Source organism: Macaca fascicularis, chromosome 7 (assembly GCF_037993035.2).
Source record: "Macaca fascicularis isolate 582-1 chromosome 7, T2T-MFA8v1.1".
NCBI classification, from domain to species: domain Eukaryota; kingdom Metazoa; phylum Chordata; class Mammalia; order Primates; family Cercopithecidae; genus Macaca; species Macaca fascicularis.
This window is the reverse complement of record NC_088381.1, coordinates 142,621,820-142,641,826: the sequence shown is the minus strand read 5'-3', so window position 1 is coordinate 142,641,826 and position 20,007 is coordinate 142,621,820. Positions and strand designations below refer to the sequence as shown.

The 20,007-nt window shown below is 41.9% G+C and overlaps 1 protein-coding gene across 13 annotated transcripts in view; it reads left to right on the top strand.

Moving 5' to 3' along the window:
- Positions 1 to 20,007, top strand: part of AREL1 (apoptosis resistant E3 ubiquitin protein ligase 1) — a 55,155-nt gene that overhangs the window by 20,615 nt on the left and 14,533 nt on the right. For 5 of the 13 annotated variants that reach the window (XR_001492572.4, XR_279393.5, XR_012415972.1 and 2 more), the window contains exons 2-11: positions 340 to 627; positions 6,652 to 6,712; positions 7,633 to 7,859; positions 8,794 to 9,031; positions 15,649 to 15,818; positions 16,084 to 16,264; positions 16,448 to 16,695; positions 18,277 to 18,354; positions 19,167 to 19,308; positions 19,433 to 19,554. Coding sequence is in view for 7 of the 13 variants with exons in the window: in XM_005561771.5 (XP_005561828.1) it covers positions 6,697 to 6,712; positions 7,633 to 7,859; positions 8,794 to 9,031; positions 15,649 to 15,818; positions 16,084 to 16,264; positions 16,448 to 16,695; positions 18,277 to 18,354; positions 19,167 to 19,308; positions 19,433 to 19,554 (1,422 nt within the window). In the remaining 6 variants the exon portion in view is untranslated. Of the gene's footprint in view, positions 1 to 339; positions 628 to 1,522; positions 1,616 to 6,651; positions 6,713 to 7,632; positions 7,860 to 8,793; positions 9,032 to 15,648; positions 15,819 to 16,083; positions 16,265 to 16,447; positions 16,696 to 18,276; positions 18,355 to 19,166; positions 19,309 to 19,432; positions 19,555 to 20,007 lie in introns of all 13 variants that reach the window. The other 8 variants (XR_012415973.1, XR_012415974.1, XM_005561773.5 and 5 more) reach the window with 3 other exon arrangements.

The window sequence follows — 20,007 nt, the reverse complement described above, 5'->3', positions numbered from 1 at the left end:
TGCTCTTAACCTCTATGCTGAATCATGGAAAAGAATAAAGTCATAAGGATAGGGAAGTATTTGGGGACACTGAACTGAAAGAAGCTCTGGCACTTCTCAGCTGAAGAAATAGTTATAGACAGTGAGGTTGCCAGTTGACTTTTCTTGTGGAGTCAGAGGCCTCAAGGAAACTGTGTGGAGTTTTAATTGAGAATGCTTGGTCAGAGTTTACTAATTCTTGGTTATTTTTAGTGTCTCGATTTCCACTGCCTGTTGTGCCTTCTCTTTGTTTTTTTTCTGGGGAATCTTTTTCGCAAATAAAAACCTGTTCCAACTAACCCTATTTTCTTTTTTGGACAGGATCCTGGGGCATCCTTTGGCAGCCGATTGTACCCTGCACTAGAGAGAAGTCCAGGAATGATATATTCTTGGGCTGTATTTCTCTACCCTGGAATTCATCCAGTTCATCCCAGAAACACTGACCTGGTTACTGTGACAAAGTCTGATGGATAGACCCTTTCTGTTGACCTTGCGGCGTTTTTCTTTCATGTGGAAGTTGGAAGACAAGGTGAAAGGGGCCAAAAGTGACCTGCCTTGGTGAATAGGAGTGCTCTACTTGGTTCTCAGAACATGGGCCCTCGTTTAAAGGTAAGGTAATAGACTGAGTTGAGCTTTAGTTATTGGGATGTAGAACATGGATCCAGTGAGCAGTTCCTAAGCCTTTTCAGCAAGGGATAGCTGTTGAAGTATACAGTTGCAGTGAGAATTGACTTTGTCCCCAGCAGAGCATTTTTAAATATGAAGAAACCAGTTCTCCATTTTTGGGAAACGACTTTTTCACAACTGATATTCAATGTTAGGGCTAAAATTTAGTTGCTATTGTAATTAAAAATCTTTATGCTCCGAAAAAGCAGAGGATTTTAAAATATGTATGTTAATCAACTTTCTAACAGTCCCTTGAGACAGATATTTTCAAGTCTTTTTCCCCTTTTGTAGGTAATGTGAGCCAAAATGCTATAGTATTAAGCAACCAGACCAGGATCCTTCGTAAGCAAGTGATATTTCTGCACTAGAGAATTGGCATTGCATTCCACTTTTCTTTGTCGTGCTTTATTTATATTTCAAAAGATTAAAAAAAGAGCCATAAGAGTTTATCTTTCTAATTTTAGCTTTGCTATGAGATTCCTCACAGTAAGATTGGATAGTGTTTCTCATACTTTGTTTTACCTGTTTTCGTAAATCTTTTTTTCCCCAAATACTTCACTATCCTTATGACTTTATTCTTTTTCATGATTCACTGTAGAGGTTAAGAGCATTGAGCTTCAGAGTTAGACACAGGCTTTTGCTTTTTTTTTTTTTTTTTTTTTTTTGGAGACTGGGTCTTTCTCTGTCTCCAGGCTGGAGTTCTGTAGCACAATCATGGCTCACTGCAGCCTTGACCTCCTGGGCTCAAGCAGTCCTCCCGCCTCAGCCTCCCAAGTAGCTGGGACTACAGGCGTGCACTATGACATCCTGACTAATTTTTTATTTGTATTTTTTGTAGAGACGGGGTTTTGCCATGTTGCTCAGGCTGGTTCCGAACTCTTGAGCTCAAGTGATCCTCCTGCCTTGGCTTCCCAAAGTGCTGGGATTACAGGTATGAGCCACCATGCCCTGTTAGGCTTTCCCAGCCAGGCTTGAATCTCAACTCTGTCACTTATCCCAATGTGAGATATTCAGCAACTTTAAGCCCAGCTTAAAAAAAAAAAATCCATAAAACGAGAATGATAGTATTCATCTTACCAAGTTGTTGTGGTGACAGTTACTTAGGCTAACATATGTAAAGCACTGAAGGCAATGTTCGGCCTGTGATAAGTGACTCGATAAGCAGATAGAAAGTTGTTAATTTACTACTGTCACATTTTTCTTCTAGCTTAAAGTATCACAATATGCCATATTTATAAAGGTCAAGGACACTAAAGAGAGGAACTTGAAAACACACAAAATACTCATAACAATTGGATGAAATAGTACAGTAGAGCCTTATATACTTGTTTGTGCTGGAATTAGACTTGGGAAAGTTCCAAAATAATTTCATACAGAAAAATATGAATAGCAAAAAGTAAAGGGTGCCGTAGAAACTGCTGTAGAAAAATACCATGCATGGGAATCTGCAACCCCAGTGGTGGGCATTTGATACCTGCTCGTTGAACTGAATTAAATTGGCAACTTTCAGGTTGAGGAACTTATAAACGGCTCAAGTGAGTACACTGTTAATTAGAGAAATCCTTTCAAGCTCTGTCTACAAGGAAGATCCCATCTGGAAAATTCCTGATCCTTAGGCATTCTGGACAAAGAAAAGGACAGATATTTGATCTTATTCATATTTATTGAAGTTACTATATGCAATTATGTTGGTTTCTTTGGAGCATTTTTTTTGGAGACAGGGTCTCACTCTGTTGCCCAGGTTGGAGTGCAGTGGTGCCACCAGGGCTCACTGCAGCCTCAACCTCCTGGGCTCAAGAAATCCTCCTGCCTCAAGCCCCCTCCCTGCCTCCAGTAGCTGGATATAGGTGTGCACTAGTATGCCCAGCTAATTTGTTTTCAAATTTTAGTAGAGATGAGGTCCCACTGGTCTCAAACTCCTGAGCTCAAGTGATCTTCCCGCCTTAGCCTCCCAAAGTGCTGGGATTATAGACATGAGCCACCATGCCCAGCCTGGAGGATTTTTAAGACTACTCATAACCACTCTAAAATGAAAAAACGAGACTAAAAGAATAAAAGTGCTAGGCCGAGCATGATGGCTCACACCTGTAATCCCAGCACTTTGGGAGGCTAAGGTGGGCGGATCACCTGAGGTCAGGAGTTTGAGACCAGCCTGACCAACATGGAGAAACCCTATCTCTACTAAAAATACAAAATTAGCTGGGCGTGGTAGTGCATGCCTGTAATCCCAGGTACTTGGGAGGCTGAGGCAGGAGAATCGCTTGAACCTTGGAGGCAGAGGTTGCAGTGAGCCGAGATGGTGCCATTGCACTCCAGCCTGGGCAACAAGAGTGAAACTCCGTCCCAAAAAAAAAAAAAAAAAAAAGAATAAAAGTGCTATAAGATAAATAAAAACAATGTTCTATGGAAATTCACAAGAGGAAAGGAATTTCTAAATTTAGTATTAGGGAAGATTTTGGAGAAAGTGGATTTTTCCTAGACCTCAGGATCAGGAGATGTTCCATGTGTAGGGAATAAAAGGGAAGAGGATATTCTAGGCAGACGAGATGAGTTTTCAAAAGGAATGGAGAGGAGACATTTCAGAGCTGTATGTAAAAGTGTAAAGGATCTAATTTGGATAGATCATAGGATGAATAACGAGGTATTGTAGCAACTGAGGCCAAAGAGAATAGTGTGGGGTAGGGATAGCAGTAGATACAGGGCAGAGAGAGCCCCCGACAGGAGAACATGCTTCCAGAAAATGCTTCAGAACAGAGGTAAAATCTGGAATAAAAGTGATTTAAGTGACAAAAGTGGAGAAGCCTGGCTGGACGTGATGACTCACGCTTGTAATCCCAGCACTTTGGGAAGCCAAGGCAGGTAGATCACTTGAGGTCAGGAGTTCAAGACCAGCCTGGCTGACATGTTGAAACCCCGTCTCTACTAAAAAAAAAAAAAAATTTACAAAAAATTAGCCGAGCATGGTGGCAAGCACCTGTAATCCCAGCTACTCGGGAGGCTGAGGCAGGAGAATTGCTTGAACCTGGGAGGTGGAGGTTGCGGAGAGCCGAGATTGTTACACTGCACTCCAGCCTGGGCAACAGAGCAAGACTCTGTCTCAAAAAAAAAAAAAAGAAAAAAATAGAAGGGCTTTCGAGAGAATTCAGGAAGAACCAGAAAGGGGGAAAATGTAGAACGAAGGCAAATTCAGAATGTGACCATGGGTGAAACTGGGAGGTGGGTAAATACTGTGGGGGTGGGGAGTGGTTTGAGAGCTGTTGTAGAGCAGTGGGACATTTGTAAAGTTAATATCAGTGAGTGAGGAATTGATAGAGCTAACTCCCTGGTCATGAGGAGGTTTCAAGAAGAAAGTTGTTTGGGGAAAAAGTAGTAATTGGTGTGTTGAATTTTAAATGATGAAGAGAGGTGGGGCAGAAATGTAGAGTTGACTTATTGGAGAAGGTTTAGGTGATCTTGAAAATCAATAGTGATGATTTGATTGAGAAATAAGTGACAAGGGAAAAATGGCCGAGGACTCCACAAGGTAAAGCTCATTACTGCCAGCTTCATGATAACTGGACTGTGGCTCTCGTGTTCTACTTTGTTCCCCCTATACCACACATATTAAGTACTCAGTATTTGTTGGACGAATTATTTTAGGATGAGTTTTTAACCTTTTATTGTAAAATTTTTTAGTCTTATAATTAGAATAGTATAAAGAACTCCCATGCAGACTGTTTAGGGACAGTAATAGAAGCCATGCCTTTTGGAGTTCAGATGCATTTCTCTTTGAAGAAAGTGTGGGCCAGTAGAGAGGAGTTTCCTATCAGCTTTGAAGTAAAGGAGTAGTGATACTGGTGCTACTATTGATAATAATTGTAATAATCATTAAAACTTTGAGAACTCACTGTGTGCCAGGCACTACTATAGGCTGCTTGTATGTGTTAACTCATTTAATCCTCACAGCACCCTATGAGGTATATATAAGGAAACTGGCACCCCTTTACAAAGATTGAATGACTTGTCCAGGGTCACATTATGAATGGTGGGGCATAGATTTGAAGCCAGGTAACCTAACTCTAGAGTCTGTCCCCTTATCCTCTATCTTATACTATTTGTTATGCTGTTTGACTAGATCTTTGATTGCTGTGGGGAGTTGCATTGAAATCATATCATACTAAAGGGGGTGATACCATATAAATTATTAAATGTCAACTCTTTTTACAGCAGTGAGATTCTGAAGCCTAGATAGGTCACACAGTTTGCCGTCCTGGGATTGTTCTCTAGGCTTCTAAATTACTGCATGCATGTCAGCTGTCTTTCACAGAAAGGGTTGTTATAGTTGTCAGAGATAGTAGGGGGGAATTTTTCCAGCCCTCATGACTCAAGCCATACATTTAGCACTGCTTTTATTCCTCTAAGAAGACCACAAATCTGTAACACCAGCCACATATATATACATCATTTCTTTGCTGAGTGCTGTAACTTCCCTGAGGACCAGAAGTTTCACATCTAGGGTCTGATTGAATGGCATTCTGCTGAGGAAGTATTTAAGGCAGTTAAACTGCCAGTTTTGGTCCCACCAAGTCATCTAGTGCATCCTGTAAGATGCAGACAGATGCTTTTTGAGAGATGGTAGCAGCTTTTTGAGATGATAGCTGTTGGGTCCCCAGCTAATTCACCATAGGGTCCCAAGAGATGAGATACTTGTTTGGGAAGGAGGTTCAGTAGTTATGATCCCAAATTTTGGCTCTTTATATTGTCTGTAATAGACCCTTTTGGGAGCACCTTAATCCATGTGACAATTCTAATGTTCCCGTGTGGATTTCTTTTCTAGTAGGACTTTAGATAATCACTCTAAGTAGGATTTCTATGAAACTTTTGACAGTCATTCCTCAAATTACCTATTCTCTGTGGGTTCCACTGGATATATTGTTATCAGAGGAACTAAGCGAACACAATCAGATGTAAAAACATACCCTGAAGAAAAAATTGTTTTGGTCCCTCCCAGATCTGAACCTAGAAATTTTTAGCTGTCTTGTCTCTACGTAATATTCTAGTGCTGATAAAAGGTGCTAGGTGAAGAAACATTGACAGTCTTAGTGTATACTGACTTGAAAAGAAAGAGTGAATTCAGTGCGTTGTAAAATAGAATATACAACCTGTGCTAAGGTCAGACTCAGTGATAAGATATGAACGTTAGCATACATTGCGTTTTTCCTTGGCAGTACTTTCATTGGTTCAAATGATCAAATGAGTAATTAAGATTGAAGTGTTATTCTGGAAACAAGTTTAACAACAGTGAAAGTCTTCCCTCAAACTCCTACCTTGACAGGCATGACTAAGGATGAGAAGTACAGTCTCCTTTTGTTCCTCTCCTTGGTCTTTCTGCTGAGCTCATCTTCCAGAGGGCCCATTAGTTTGCCTGATTGGTAACAGCATAAATGACTTCCCTTTCAGACCCACTGTTTATTATTGGGATGACCCAGAGTTCATTTTAATTACATAATGCCAACATGATGATAATGATACTTGCTTTAAAAAAAAAATTCTACATTTTATGTAGCTATTTCTACATAGCTGAATTACTTCCAGAAGGCAAACATAAGGGGAAAGTGACTCCATTCTCCTCTTTGCATGGGTTAATTAGCCCCACTTTGCATGAGGGAGGGAAACTGTCTTGGGAACTATGGATCTAAGAAGATGAAGGCCATGTTACTGCATTTTGAAATTAGCAATAAAGCAAGTGGCTGTTTGTGGTATTCCTAGAGTGGCCAGTAGATTGGAAGTCTCCAAGGGGAATGATGCAGTCTCTGTTTGTTTCTCTGAAATATATTATAGGGCACCTGTCAAGCTAGAAAGAGGACAGGAATAGTAAGGCTCTAGACTCGAGAGAGTTGTCTGGCTCACGCCATACACTCTGTCTTACTGTGAGATAGCTACAAGGCAGAGTTGGAGAAAAAAACTAAACAAGTTTTCTTTTAACAGCTGCAGCTGTGATCCTCGGCTGTCTGTTGGCATTGAAGGGACCTGATGTTTTACGTTATTGGTACGTTATGGAAAGAACTCTGTCTATTATATTTTTGTTAAGGTTGCCTGGGTTCTTTTTCCTTTTCTGCCTATTCCTTTCCCTTTGAAAATGGAGCTGGAAATATTTCTAGTCATGCCAGAATGTACCTTCACAGAGTTGGCATTGGAATTCATTCATTTGGGTTTATTGAGCAATTATAGTCAATGCCAGACACTGTTTACTGTGGAGTCTAAAGTTGAATAAGATGAAAATCTGCCTTCAAGGAGTACTCATTCATAACATAAAGAGAAATGGTTAAGGAGGAGGAAAGTTATACCAGATGAATGTGCAGGAGTTTAAAGGAGCCCAGAAAAGGGAACTGCTAACTCTGGTGGGGATTGGGGAACACTTTTGCCAAGCACACAAGGGAGGGGAGGGCTCCCAAATAATGCATTATTTTAAGAAAGAAATGGTGGGAACCAAAGGCACATCCTTTTTACTGCTTCTGTGGGGGGCCCAGCAAGTGCAGGAAAGTGGGGAGCAGGGCGGACATTATATGCAGCTCGTATAGAGCAAGAGTTTGCAAACTTTTTCTATAAAAGGCCAGAGAGTAAATATTTTTGGTTCCAAAGGCTCATTTCAATAACTCAACTCTGCCGGTGTGGGGCAAAAGTAGCCATAGACAACTTATAAATGATGGGTGTGGCTATATCCCAATGGAACTTTATTTACCGAAATAAGCAGTGGGTGGACTTTGGCCTGAGGACTGTAGTTGCTGACCCCTGGTGTAGAAGTTCCTTTCTTATCCACAGAGGTAGTACCCACTGCAGTGTTTCTTTGGCAGCCTTACAGTCTCATCCTGACTTCCTTTAATTTTTGAGAAATGGTTGGCCTGTTCCTTAATGAAAAGCTGTAATGTGTAACTGGCAGGCGGTTTGTGTGTTCTCTCTTTTGCATAGGTGGAATCACAGTGTCTGTGGTTGCATTCTTCTTCACAATTAAGTTCCTCTTTGAGCTTGCCGCACGTGTAGTCAGCTTCCTCCAGAATGAGGACCGCGAGCGCCGAGGAGACCGGACTATTTATGACTACGTGCGAGGAAATTACCTGGATCCCCGGTCTTGCAAAGTCTCCTGGGATTGGAAGGACCCCTATGAGGTGGGCCACAGCATGGCCTTCCGAGTGCATGTAAGGGAATGTTTCTGTCTCCATACCCATTGGGGTTTCTGAGTAACTTGCTTTCCAGAGCCCAGTTCAACACTACCAGGTGCTGGCCTGGAATGTTAACATTTTCTCTTGTTTTTCAACCCCTTCCAGGAACTAGTGAATTGCTGCTATCGGAAGAGTCACAAATTTCTCTGTCATTTTGATTTAATAGGTCCTTAGCTTTGAAGAAGTATAAGCCTTAATGTTACCTTTTCAAAATAAAAATATTACAGAAAAGAATAAGTAATAGTACTTACTCTTTGGGTTAGCAAATCAGGCCCACCTTCAGTTTCTTTAAATACATTTGTCTTGGAACACAGCCACACCCATTCATCATGTATTGACTATGGCTGTTTTCACACCTGAGTAGTTATGACAGTTGAGTAGTTGTGTACAGCCCACAAAGCCAAAACATTTATTCTCTGGCACTTTACAGAAAAAATTTCCCAACTCTTGCATTGACTTCTTCACTGTAGCATTAAGCTTGGCTTAAGAGCCAGAACCCCTCCTACCTTTGTCTGGTAATGCTTTAGTTCACTCATTGCCAGTGCTGCCGGCTAACTTACCTTTAAATTTGGGTTAGCATTGATAATATAAAGGGATGGTAAGACCAAGGAGGCAGCATTGGTTGTTCAGAAGTGGCAAGTTAAAATGCACATTTTCTTGATTTCATGGTAAATTCTACCCTTGTCCTCTGAACAGGTTAAGAATTTGCTCATGACTTAATGGTTTTCTTTGGAGTATTGATGGGATTTATTTCTCTCTGTGTTTTTGTGAGCAGGACTGTGAGGAACAGGGTAGGTATTGGGATTTACCAGTGTGATCTCTGCCAGCTACTTCCTCTCTCCCCACTCACTCTACACAGGAAATGTTTTTTTCCTCTGCTTGCTAACGGGTGTCCTTCTTTCCATGGCAGTTATTCTATAAGAACGGGCAGCCTTTCCCTGCACATCGGCCTGTGGGACTAAGAGTTCACATCTCTCATGTCGAGCTAGCAGTGGAAATTCCAGTGACCCAGGAAGTCCTTCAGGAGCCCAATTCCAATGTGGTAAAAGTGGCCTTCACTGTGCGCAAGGCTGGGCGTTATGAAATCACAGTGAAGCTTGGCGGATTAAATGTGGCATACAGTCCCTACTACAAAATTTTTCAACCTGGTAGGTTCTTTTTTCCTTTCTTTTTCCCTTTGTCTCCTTCCCTCTCTCTCACTCCTTCCATCCCATCTTTCCTTTTTAAAAATAATACCTTTATTGAGATTTAATTAACATGCCATAGAATTCATCCTTTTAAAGTATACAGTTTAATGGTTCTTTAAATGGAGCCATCTTCACAGTTGATTTTAGAGTATTTTCATAACCTCAGAAAGAAACCCCATACATATTAGTAGTCACTTTCTCCCCAAATCCCCCAGACCTAGGCAGCCACTCATCTACTGTCTCTGTCGATTTGCCTACTGTGTTTGGCTGCTTTTGTCTTGCTGTAAAGAAATACCTGAGACTGGGTAATTTATAAAGAAAAGAGGTTTATTTGGCTCATGGTTCTGCAAGCTGTACAAAAAGCGTAGCACCAGCATCTGCTTCTGGTGAGGCCTTGCGAAGTGTCTACTCATGGTGGAAGGCGAAGCGGGAGCAGGAGTGTCACATGGTGAGAGAGGGAGCAAGAGAGAGAGGGAGGAGGTGCTGGGCTTTTCTAAACAAACAGATTTTGCATGAACTCAGAACAAGAGCTTATTCATTACCATGAGGAGGAGACCAAGCCATTCATGAGGGATCCTCCCCTATGACCCCATCACCTCCCACCAGGCCCCACCTCCAACATTGGGAATCACATTTCAGCATGCAATTTGGAGGGTACAAATATCTAAACCAGTTTCAGTCATGCTGTAGCGTGAATCTGTACTTCATTTCTTTTTATTGACAAATAATATTCCGTTGTGTGTATATGCTGCATTTTATTTATCTTTTCATCGGTTGTTGGTCGAGTTGTTTCTACTTTTGGGTACTGTAGGCAATGCTGCTGTGAACATTTGTGTTGTGTTTTTGTGTTGACATGTTTTTATTACTCTGGAGTAAAATTGCTGAGTCATTAGATTGGTTAGTTCTTAAGGGCTAAGGGCTGTGGTATCCACAGAAATAATAGGACCTGGGGTCCCTAGGTAACTTTTGAAGTGAAACCTTACTGAGTGGGGCCTTAAGATTTGTGTATCTTTGCTTAACTAGTCCTCAGTTTTCTTTCTCTGATAGCAGAGTAAGGCTCTGGGCAAAATGGCTCCCAAGCCATCTCTTTCTGCGTGTATCCTCTCCTTTGCTTAAGTGCCTCACTCAGAGACTCCTTTTCACATGAATTATCATCACCCACCTCCTTGCCACGAGTGGAGAACAGCTCATATCCTTATATGTACCAGCCCTCCTTAAAAAATTAAACTTTTTATATTTTGATAATTGTATATTCATATGCATTTGTAAGAAATAACTCAGAGATCTGGTATACCATTTTCCCAGTTTCCTGCAATGGTAACATCTTCCAAAACTACTAGTACAATATAACAGCCAGGGTATTGACATTGATACAGCCAAGGTACAGAACATTTCCATCGTCAAAAGGATCCCTCATGTTGCCCTTTTACAGCCACACCCATCCCCTCCCAACCTGTTTGTTTGTGTCTTTTTTTTTTTTTTTTTGACGAAGTCTTGCTGTGTCACCAGGCTGGAGTGCAGTGGCGCAGTCTTGGCTCACTGCAACCTCTGATTCCCTGGTTCAACGGATTCTCCTGCCTCACCCTGAGTAGCTGGGATTACATGCACGTGCCACCACGCCCAGCTAATTTTTGTATTTTTAGTAGAGACAGGATTTCACCATGTTGGCCAGGATGGTCTCGATCTCCTGACCTCATGTACCGCTCGCCTTGGCCTCCCATAGTGCTGGAATTACAAGCATGAGCCACCGTGCCTGCCCCTCTGCCCCACCCGCTGCCAACCTGTTTCTTAACCTCTGGCAACTCATGAATCTATTCCCCATTTCTATAATTTTGTCATTTGAAGAATATTATATAACTAAAATCATATAGTATATAACCTGTTGGAGTTGACTTTTCCTCACTCAGCATAATTTTCCGGAGATTCATCCAGGTTACTGAGTGTATCAGTAGTTGGTTCCTTTTTTTTTTTTGAGGTGGAGTCTCGCTGTGTCGCCCAGGCTAGAGTGCACTGGCCGGATCTCAGCTCATTGCAAGCTCCGCCTCCTGGGTTTTACGCCATTCTCCTGCCTCAGCCTCCTGAGTAGCTGGGACTACAGGCGCCCGCCACCTCGCCCGGCTAGTTTTTTGTATTTTTTAGTAGAGGCGGGGTTTTACCGTGTTAGCCAGGATGGTCTCAATCTCCTGACCTCGTGATTTGCCTGTCTCAGCCTTCCAAAGTGCTGGGATTACAGGCTTGAGCCACTGTGCCCGGCCAGTTGGTTCCTTTTTACTGCTGAGTAGTACAGGTTGAGTATTCTTCATCCAAAATGCTTGGGACCAGAAGTGTGGTTTTGTGGTTTTTTTCTCTCCAAACATGGTATAGGAATGTTTTGTAGTTTTTGAGACAGGGCCTTGCTCTGTCACCCAGGCATGTTTTGTAGTTTTTGAGACAGGGCCTTGCTCTGTCACCCAGGCTGGAATGCAGTGGCAGGATCATGGCTCTCTGTAGCCTTGACCTGCTGGGCTCCTTCCACCTCAGCCTCCCAAGTAGCTGGGACTACGAGTGTGCACCACCGCGCTCGGTTAATTTTTTGATTTTTTGTTCTGTAGAGAGAGAGTCTCATTATGTTAACCAAGCTGGTTTCCTAACTCCTGGCCTCAAGTGATCCTCCTGCCTCAGCCTCCCACGGTGCTGGGATTACAGGCATGAGCCACTGTGCCTGCCTAGAAGTGTCTTGGATTTCAGATTTTTGGGGGTTTTGGAATATTGGCAGTATACTTATTTACCCCTTCAGCATCCCTAGTCCAAAAATCTGAAACCCTAAATGCTTCAGTGAGCATTTCCTTTGAGTATCGTGTGGGTATGCAAAATGTTTTGGATTTTGGAGAATTTTGGATTTCTGGTTTTTGGATTAGGGATACTCTACCTATAGTCTGTGGTCTGAATGTACCCCTTTGTTTAACTATTCACCTGTTAAAGGATATCTGGGTTGTTTCCATTTGGGGGCTATTATGAATAAAGCTGCTATAAATATTCATCTACAGGTTTCATGTGAACGTAAGTTTTCATTTCTCTAGTATGCAGTAGCTGAGATGTATTGCAGTTGTATGCTTAGTTTCTTTTAAATTGCCACATTCTTTTCCAGAGTGGCTGTAGCATTTTACATTCCCACTAGCAATGTATGAATGATCCAGTTTTTTTCACATCCTTGCTAACATTTAATGCTGTCATCATTTTTTATTTTAGCCATTGTGATAAGTGTGTAGTGGTATCTCATTGTGCTTTTAATTTGCATTTCTTAAATAGTTAATGCTGTTGAACATCTTTTCGTGTGCCTGTCATCTGTGTATCCTCTTTGGTGAAACGTCTCTTCATGTCTTTTGTCCATTTTCTTTTCCTCTCCTCCCCTCCCCTCACCTCCCCTTCCCTTTCATTTCATTTCATTTCATTTCATTTCATTTCATTTCGTTTCCTTCTTTTTTTTTTTTTTAAGACAGCCTTGCTCTGTTGCCCAGGCTGGAGTGCAGTGGTGCTACCTTGGCTCACTGCAGCCTCCTCTTCCTGGGTTCAGGCAATTCTCCTTTGTCAACCTCCTGGGTAGCTGGATTACAGGCACACACCACCACTCCCGGCTAAGTTTTGTATATTTTGTAGAGACAGGGTTTTGCCATGTTGGCCAGGTGGGTCTCGAACTCCTGAGCTCAAGCGATCCACCCCCTTGGCCCTGCAAAGTGCTGGGATTACAGGCGTGAGCCAACACACTGGTCCTTTTGCCCATTATCTAATGGGATTATTATTATTATTTATTTATTTTTCTTTTCTTTTTTTTTGAGATGGAGTCTCGTTCTGACACCCAAGCTGGAGTGCAATGGCACAATCTGAGCTCACTGCAACCTCTGCCTCCCAGGTTCAAGCAATTCTCCTGCCTCAGCCTCCCAAGTAGCTGGGATTACAGGCATCTGCTATCATGCCTGGCTAATTTTTTCTATTTTTAGTAGAGATGGGGTTTTGCCCTGTTGGCCAGGCTGGTCTCAAACTCCTGACCTCAGGTGATCCATCCGCCTTGGCCTCCCGCAGTGCTGGGATTACGGGCATGAGCCACTGTGCCTGGCCCATTTTGGTTTTTTACTGTTGACTTTTGAGAGTTCCGTATATATTCTATATGCTAGTCCTTTGTTAAATATATGGTCTGCAAATATTTTCTCCCCATTTGTAGCTTTTCTTTCTTTCTTTTTGGAGGCGGGGTATCACTCTGTAACCCATGCTGGAGTGCAGTAGCACAGTCATGGCTCACTGCAGCCTTGACCTCTCTGGGCTTAGGTGATCTCCCACCTCAGCGTCCCAAGTTGCTGGGACTATGGCACGTGCCACCACACCTGGGTCATTTTTGTATTTTTTTGTAGAGATGGGGCTTCGCCATGTTGCCCAGGCTGAGCTTTTCTTCTTATTCCCTTAACAGAGTCATTCACAGAGCACATGTTTTCAATTTTGATGAAATCCACTTTCTAAGGTAGGAGAATCACTTGAGCCCAGGAGTTCAAGACCAGCCTGGGCAACATAGTGAGACCTCATCTCTATAAACAATTTATAAATTAGCTGGGAGTGGTGGCGTGCACCTGTAGTCCCAGCTACTGGGGAGTAGGTTGGAGCAGGGAGATGGGAGGATAGCTTAAGCCCAGGAGATTGAGGCTGCAGTGAGCTGTGATCATGCCACTACACTCCAGCCTGGTCAACAAAGTGAGACCCTATCTCAAAAAAGAAAGAAAGAAATCCAGTGTATCCATTTTTTTTCTTTTATGGTCAAACTGTTAGCGTCTCAGAAATCTTTGGTCCCAGATCCTCTCTCTCTCTCTTTTTTTTTTTCCCCCAAAAGTTTTTACAGTTTGAAATTTTGTATTTAGGGTCATGATCTATTTTTAGTTAATGTTAATATGTGAGACTTGGGTCAAGGTCCTTTTTTTATTTTTTATTTTTTTGCTTATGCATGTCTATTTACTCCAGCATCATTTGTTGAAAAGGTGATCTTTCTTCTATTTACATTGCTTTCGTACCTTTATCAAAAAGCAGTTGGACATATTTGTGGGGGCTTATTTCATTAATCTATGTACCTATCCCTCCGCCAGTACCACAGAATCGTGATTACTGTAGCTCTCTCTTCTTTTTTTTTTTTTTTTGAGACAGGGTCTCACTCTGTCACCCAGGCTGAGTGCAGTGGTGCGATCATGATTCACTGCAGCCTTGGCTTCCTGGGTTCAAGCAATCCTCCCGCCTCAGCCTCCTGAGTAGCTGGAACTGCAGGCATGTACCACCACGCTTAGCTAATTTTTTATCTTTTTTGTAGAGATAGGGTCTCACTATGTTGCCCAGGGTGGTCTCGAACTCCTGGACGCAAGTGATCTCCCTGCTTTGGCCTTCCAAAGTGTTGGGATTACAGGTGTGAGCCAAGTCGCACAGCCTGATTACTGTAGCTCTTATAATAAGTCTTGAAATTGGTAAGCTGACTCCACTTTATTCTTCTTTTTCAAAATTGTTTTAGCTATTCTAGTTCCTTTGCCTTTCCATTTAAATTTTAGAATAATCTTAACTAAATCTATAAATAATCTTGCTAGAATTTTAATAAGAATTGTGTTAAAACTATGTATCAATTTGGGGAAAATTGACATCTGTACTGTGTTGGATCTTCCATAAACATGTCTCCATTTGTTTAGTTGTTTGTTGGTTTTTTTGTTTTGTTTTATTTCTTCCAAGTTTTTTTCATTTTGCTTAGGGTTTGCAGTGGTTAAGAATTTGTAAAAATGAGCCGCCAAATTCATTTGAATTTCTCTAGTTCTGTTTTTTCCTCTTTTCTTTTTTTTTTTTTTTTTTAATAAGGAGACAGGGTTGCCTGGCACAGTGGCTCACGCCTGTAGTCCCAGCACTTTGGGAGGCTGAGGCAGGCAGATTACAAGGTCAGGAGTCTGAGACCAGCCTGGCCAATATGCCGAAACCCTGTCTCTACTAAAACATACAAAAATTAGCTGGGTGTGGTGGCAGGTGCCTGTAGTCCCAGCTATTCAGCCAAGGCAGGAGAATCGCTTGAACCTGATAGGCGGAGGTTGCAGTGAGCCGAGATCATGCCACTGCATTACAGCTTGGGCAACAGAGCATGACTCCGTCTCAAAAAAAAAAAAAGAGACAGGGTCTTCCTTTGTCACACAGGGGCTAGAATGCAATGGTGTGGTCACAGCTCACTGTAGCCTTTACCTCCTGGGCTAAAGTGATCCTCTTGCCTTAGCCTCCTGAGTAGCTGGGACACAGGCATGAACCAGCTACTACATGAACGCCCGGCTAATTTTTATTTTTTGTAGAGACAGTCTCGCTATGTTGCTCAGGCTGGTCTTGAACTTCTTAAGGGATCCTTAAGGGATTCTCTGGCTTTGGCCTCCCAAAGTGCTGGGATTGCAGGTGTGAGCCACTGCACCTGGCCTCTCTTCCTCTTGGTAGTGTTACTTATCCCTAGGAATTGGGAGGAAACCTAGCTTTCTAGGACCCACTGAGCAGATCTTTGTGCCCTGAAGAGCACCTTTAAATGTTAGATTCCATTATCTTTGTTCCAGGAATGGTGGTTCCTTCTAAGACCAAAATTGTGTGCCACTTTTCTACTCTTGTATTGACCTGTGGGCAGCCGCACACTCTTCAAATAGTACCCCGAGATGAGTATGATAATCCCACCAACAATTCCATGTCCTTGAGAGATGAGCACAATTACACCTTGTCCATTCATGAGGTAAGCAGCCTCCCTTCTTTATCTGTGTGCTAGAGAGAGCTGGCTGCTTTCTCTGTCATTCTCACACCTTCTAATTCACTTCCATCTCTGTTTCCTTCTCCCTGACTTCTGTGCCGTCTGTATCTTCATCTGACAATACCTGTCTCATTAGTAATTTTGTGATTTAGATTAGATCGTAGATAGGAAAGCTCTTTGTAAAGAGTAAAGTGCCTTGTAAACGGGGAAGATACTATATGTTAAGTGATGCTCTGTTGTCTTCCTATAGCTCGGCCCTCAAGAAGAAGAGAGTACTGGTGTCTCATTTGAGAAGTCAGTGACATCCAACAGGCAGACTTTCCAGGTGTTCTTGCGACTCACCCTGCATTCTCGAGGCTGCTTCCATGCCTGCATTTCATACCAAAATCAGCCAATCAATAATGGCGAATTTGACATTATTGTCCTAAGTGGTAAGTTGAAAGAAAAGTATGATTTAGTGCTGTTCTTCAGCCACTTCTTTGCCTGTCTGCACTCTTTTGTCTGACCTCACAAACATTTGATATTTGGGCCATATTTGGCTTGTCCTGTGGAGTGAAAGCCTAGTGATAGGTAATTTTTTTCTCCCCTGACTTCTACTCCCTATTATACTTCAGAGGATGAGAAGAACATCGTCGAACGCAATGTGTCCACTTCAGGTGTGAGCATTTACTTTGAGGCTTATCTTTATAATGCTACCAACTGTAGCAGCACTCCATGGCACCTGCCACCCATGCACATGACCTCTTCCCAGCGCCGGCCGTCCACTGCTGTTGACGAGGAAGATGAAGACTCGCCCTCTGAGTGCCACACCCCTGAGAAGGTGAAGAAACCGAAGAAGGTGTACTGCTATGTGTCACCAAAGGTTGGAACTTCCATTCTTGACATAAAATCCCCCTGCTTGAACCTGTGTGTAATTGGTATTTGGTAGCAGAAAACACAAAGTAACAGTCTGAGAATCAGGGCAAGATTGTTAACTAGTTGTATAGAAAGCTATTTTCAACCGTTAAAAATTTCTTGCTAGCATAAAAATTACTGTTGGCTGCTTGTGCTGTGTCAAAACAATTTGATCTTTTATTCTGTGATTCATGAAACCACAGTAAATGGATGTCACTATCAGGCTACAGGATTGGAGTAAATACATTTTGGCAGAGGAAAGAAGGTGAATTTCCCAAGCCCCTGAGCTAAGAAGCACTTTGTGTTAGTTTCTCATTCAGTCCTCATAAAAATGAGACTCTGTGCAACATCCCATTACATCTCTTTAATCTCATAACCAAAACTGAGTTATAATTCTGTTCTACTTCAGAACACTTTGCTGTGTACCATTCTTCATTTAAAAATCTAGCCTTAATTTGGACTAGGGGTGATGGTAATGAAGGAAATGGGTAAGTGAATAAATGAAACAAGATTGGCTATGAATTGATAATTGTTGAAGCAGCTGATAGTTTCATTATACTGCTTTGTCTTCTTTAGTATGTGTTTGAAATTTTCTTTAAACTTTTTTTTTTGATCAAGAAAACAACTGACCTGCATATTCAGATAAAAGGGTTTTTTTAAGATTAAAAAATTATTGCATCATCTTTTCCTCTTTTGTATGAACTTTTTTGTGTGAGGACCTTCCCTTATACCACCAACATATTCCACTCCAGCCCACCCCATCTTCCTGTCTCCCTTCCCTGACAGATCCTTGGCACCATTCAAATAGGGATAAAGCAGTGTATGTGGGTTGCTGGTGTTTGCTGTCCAGTAACTTGGAGGAAGTCATTCTGAGCAGCATGGCGCTGAGCAGAAGGAGATTTTGATTGTTTCTAGGTGAAATACTCTGTTCTCATGAAGTGAGGACCTGATCCCAGATATTTAGAAAGACTTGAGTATTATAATTATGAAATATCTCTTTGTGAAACTGCATTGTCAGAGTGATTTTTTTTTTTTTTGTTTATGTGTTTATTTTATATTTTGAGACAGGGTCTCACTTTGTCACCCATGCTAGAGTGCCATGGTCAAATCTCACTGCACCCTCTGCCTCCCGGGTTCAAGCGATTCTCGTGCCTCAGCCTCCCAAGTACTTGGGATTATAGGCATGAGCTACCGCACCCAGCTAATTTTTTTGTATTTTTAGTAGAGACCGAGTTTTGCCATGTTGGCCAGGCTGGTCTTGAACTCCTGGACTCAAGTGATCTGCCTCCCTCGGCCTCCCAAAGTGCTGGGATTTCAGGTGTGAGCCATTCACACTTGGTCATCAGAGTAATATTTTTAATTTGCCTTTTTAAATAGAGAGTTAATGTATTTATTTGACTTTAGTGCTCACTAAATTATTATTATTTTTGTCCATGGAGAGGAAAGGTTATGAGAAATGTAAATAGGGACTATGATATTTGAATAAGAATACCCAAATAGAGCTTTTTTATCTATCATTCACTTCATTTCCTGTCTCTTGGTCCTCCAGCAATTCTCAGTAAAGGAGTTCTACCTGAAGATCATCCCCTGGCGCCTTTATACCTTCCGAGTGTGTCCAGGAACAAAAGTAAGCTGAACCTTATGTCTGGCCACATCAAGCATGCTTCATCTCTGGACTGTCAACCTTTTATTTTTTCTCAGAAGCACTTTTAATGTTTCTGCAAGATCTCACAGTGTACACAGGATTCATTGCCAAATAAAGCATCATTATCTCCTCACTAAATGGCATGAAGAATATATAAAATCTGGAAGGACACATACCTACAGAAACAGTTATTAGCAGCAACTCAGAATACTTCAACAGTGATCCTTTGCCTTCAAGACTTAAGTTAATAGAGAAGATGTTTGTAACTCTGGCCCAAGCTTGGTCTCCCAGTGTGCTGAAGCTAATTCCTTTAGAAGCAGCTCTCTCATATATTAAAATACATTGTTTGTTTGTTTTTAACTTTTCTGGGCTTCTAGAATCTAAACTTTTGCCCAAAGGCTAGAATATGCCATTTTATAAAAATAATTTTCATCTGATCAGTTTGGAGTAGTCATTTATTGCTATTTAATGTATCCTTACTATTGCTATTTAATATATCACCCTATTACCATTTATTGCTATTTAATATATCACCCTTCCTATATTTTATGTTGGAAGGTCTGTAGTTTTGCCAGTGGTCCTGACTAAAGGCAGTCTCTGTGACTAAAATAATTTAAAATGTTGAAATGTAAATCACTGAAGGGAAAAATAATGAAATGTATTCCTGGTAGGTCCTCATTTGAAGAAAACAAGCCTAACTTCTTATTATTGGTTGGCACAGAGGGTAGAGCTGTGGAGGATTTTTACTGGGCTTGAGGGTTTTACAGATTAATTTCTTTCTTTTTCTTTACCAGTTTTCATACCTTGGTCCTGACCCTGTCCATAAGCTCCTCACACTGGTGGTGGATGATGGCATTCAACCTCCTGTGGAGCTCAGCTGTAAGGAGAGGAACATTCTGGCTGCCACTTTTATCCGCTCCCTGCATAAGAACATAGGTGAGGTTACACAGGGGTTCTATAGGGAGGGTAGTGAGCCCAGCCACATCCATGAGGGTGGAGAGGCAGGACTGCACAGATGGCTTGTAATGAGGCTCTAATGATGGATCTTGCTGCTCCCCAGGAGGCTCTGAGACCTTTCAGGACAAGGTGAACTTTTTCCAGCGAGAGCTTCGGCAGGTCCACATGAAAAGACCACATTCCAAAGTCACCCTGAAGGTCAGCAGGCATGCCTTATTGGAATCGGTAGGTAAAATTTCATCTCTGTCAGCAGATGCCAAAGTTTTCCAATTGAACATCTATATTCTGCAGGTTACCTTTTTGTTTTTTGTTTTGTTTTGTTTTGTTTTTGGAGACAGGGTCTCACTCTGTTGCCCAGGCTGGGTTGCAGTGGTGCGATCATGACTCACTGCAGCCTTGATCTCCCCAGGCTGTGATACTCCCAATTCAGCCTCCCAAGTAGCTGGGACTATAGGTGTGTGTCACCATGCCTGGCTAATTTTTGTATTTTTTTGTAGAGATGGGATTTTGCCATGTTGCTCAGGCTGGTCTCTAACTCCTGGACTCAAGTGATACACCTGCCTCAGCCTCCCAAAGTGTTGGGATTACAGGCATGAGCTACCATGCCTGATCTGGTTATCTTTTTCATGAAACTTAAATTTCTCTTTTTTAAGTATATCTGTAAAAGACAAATATACT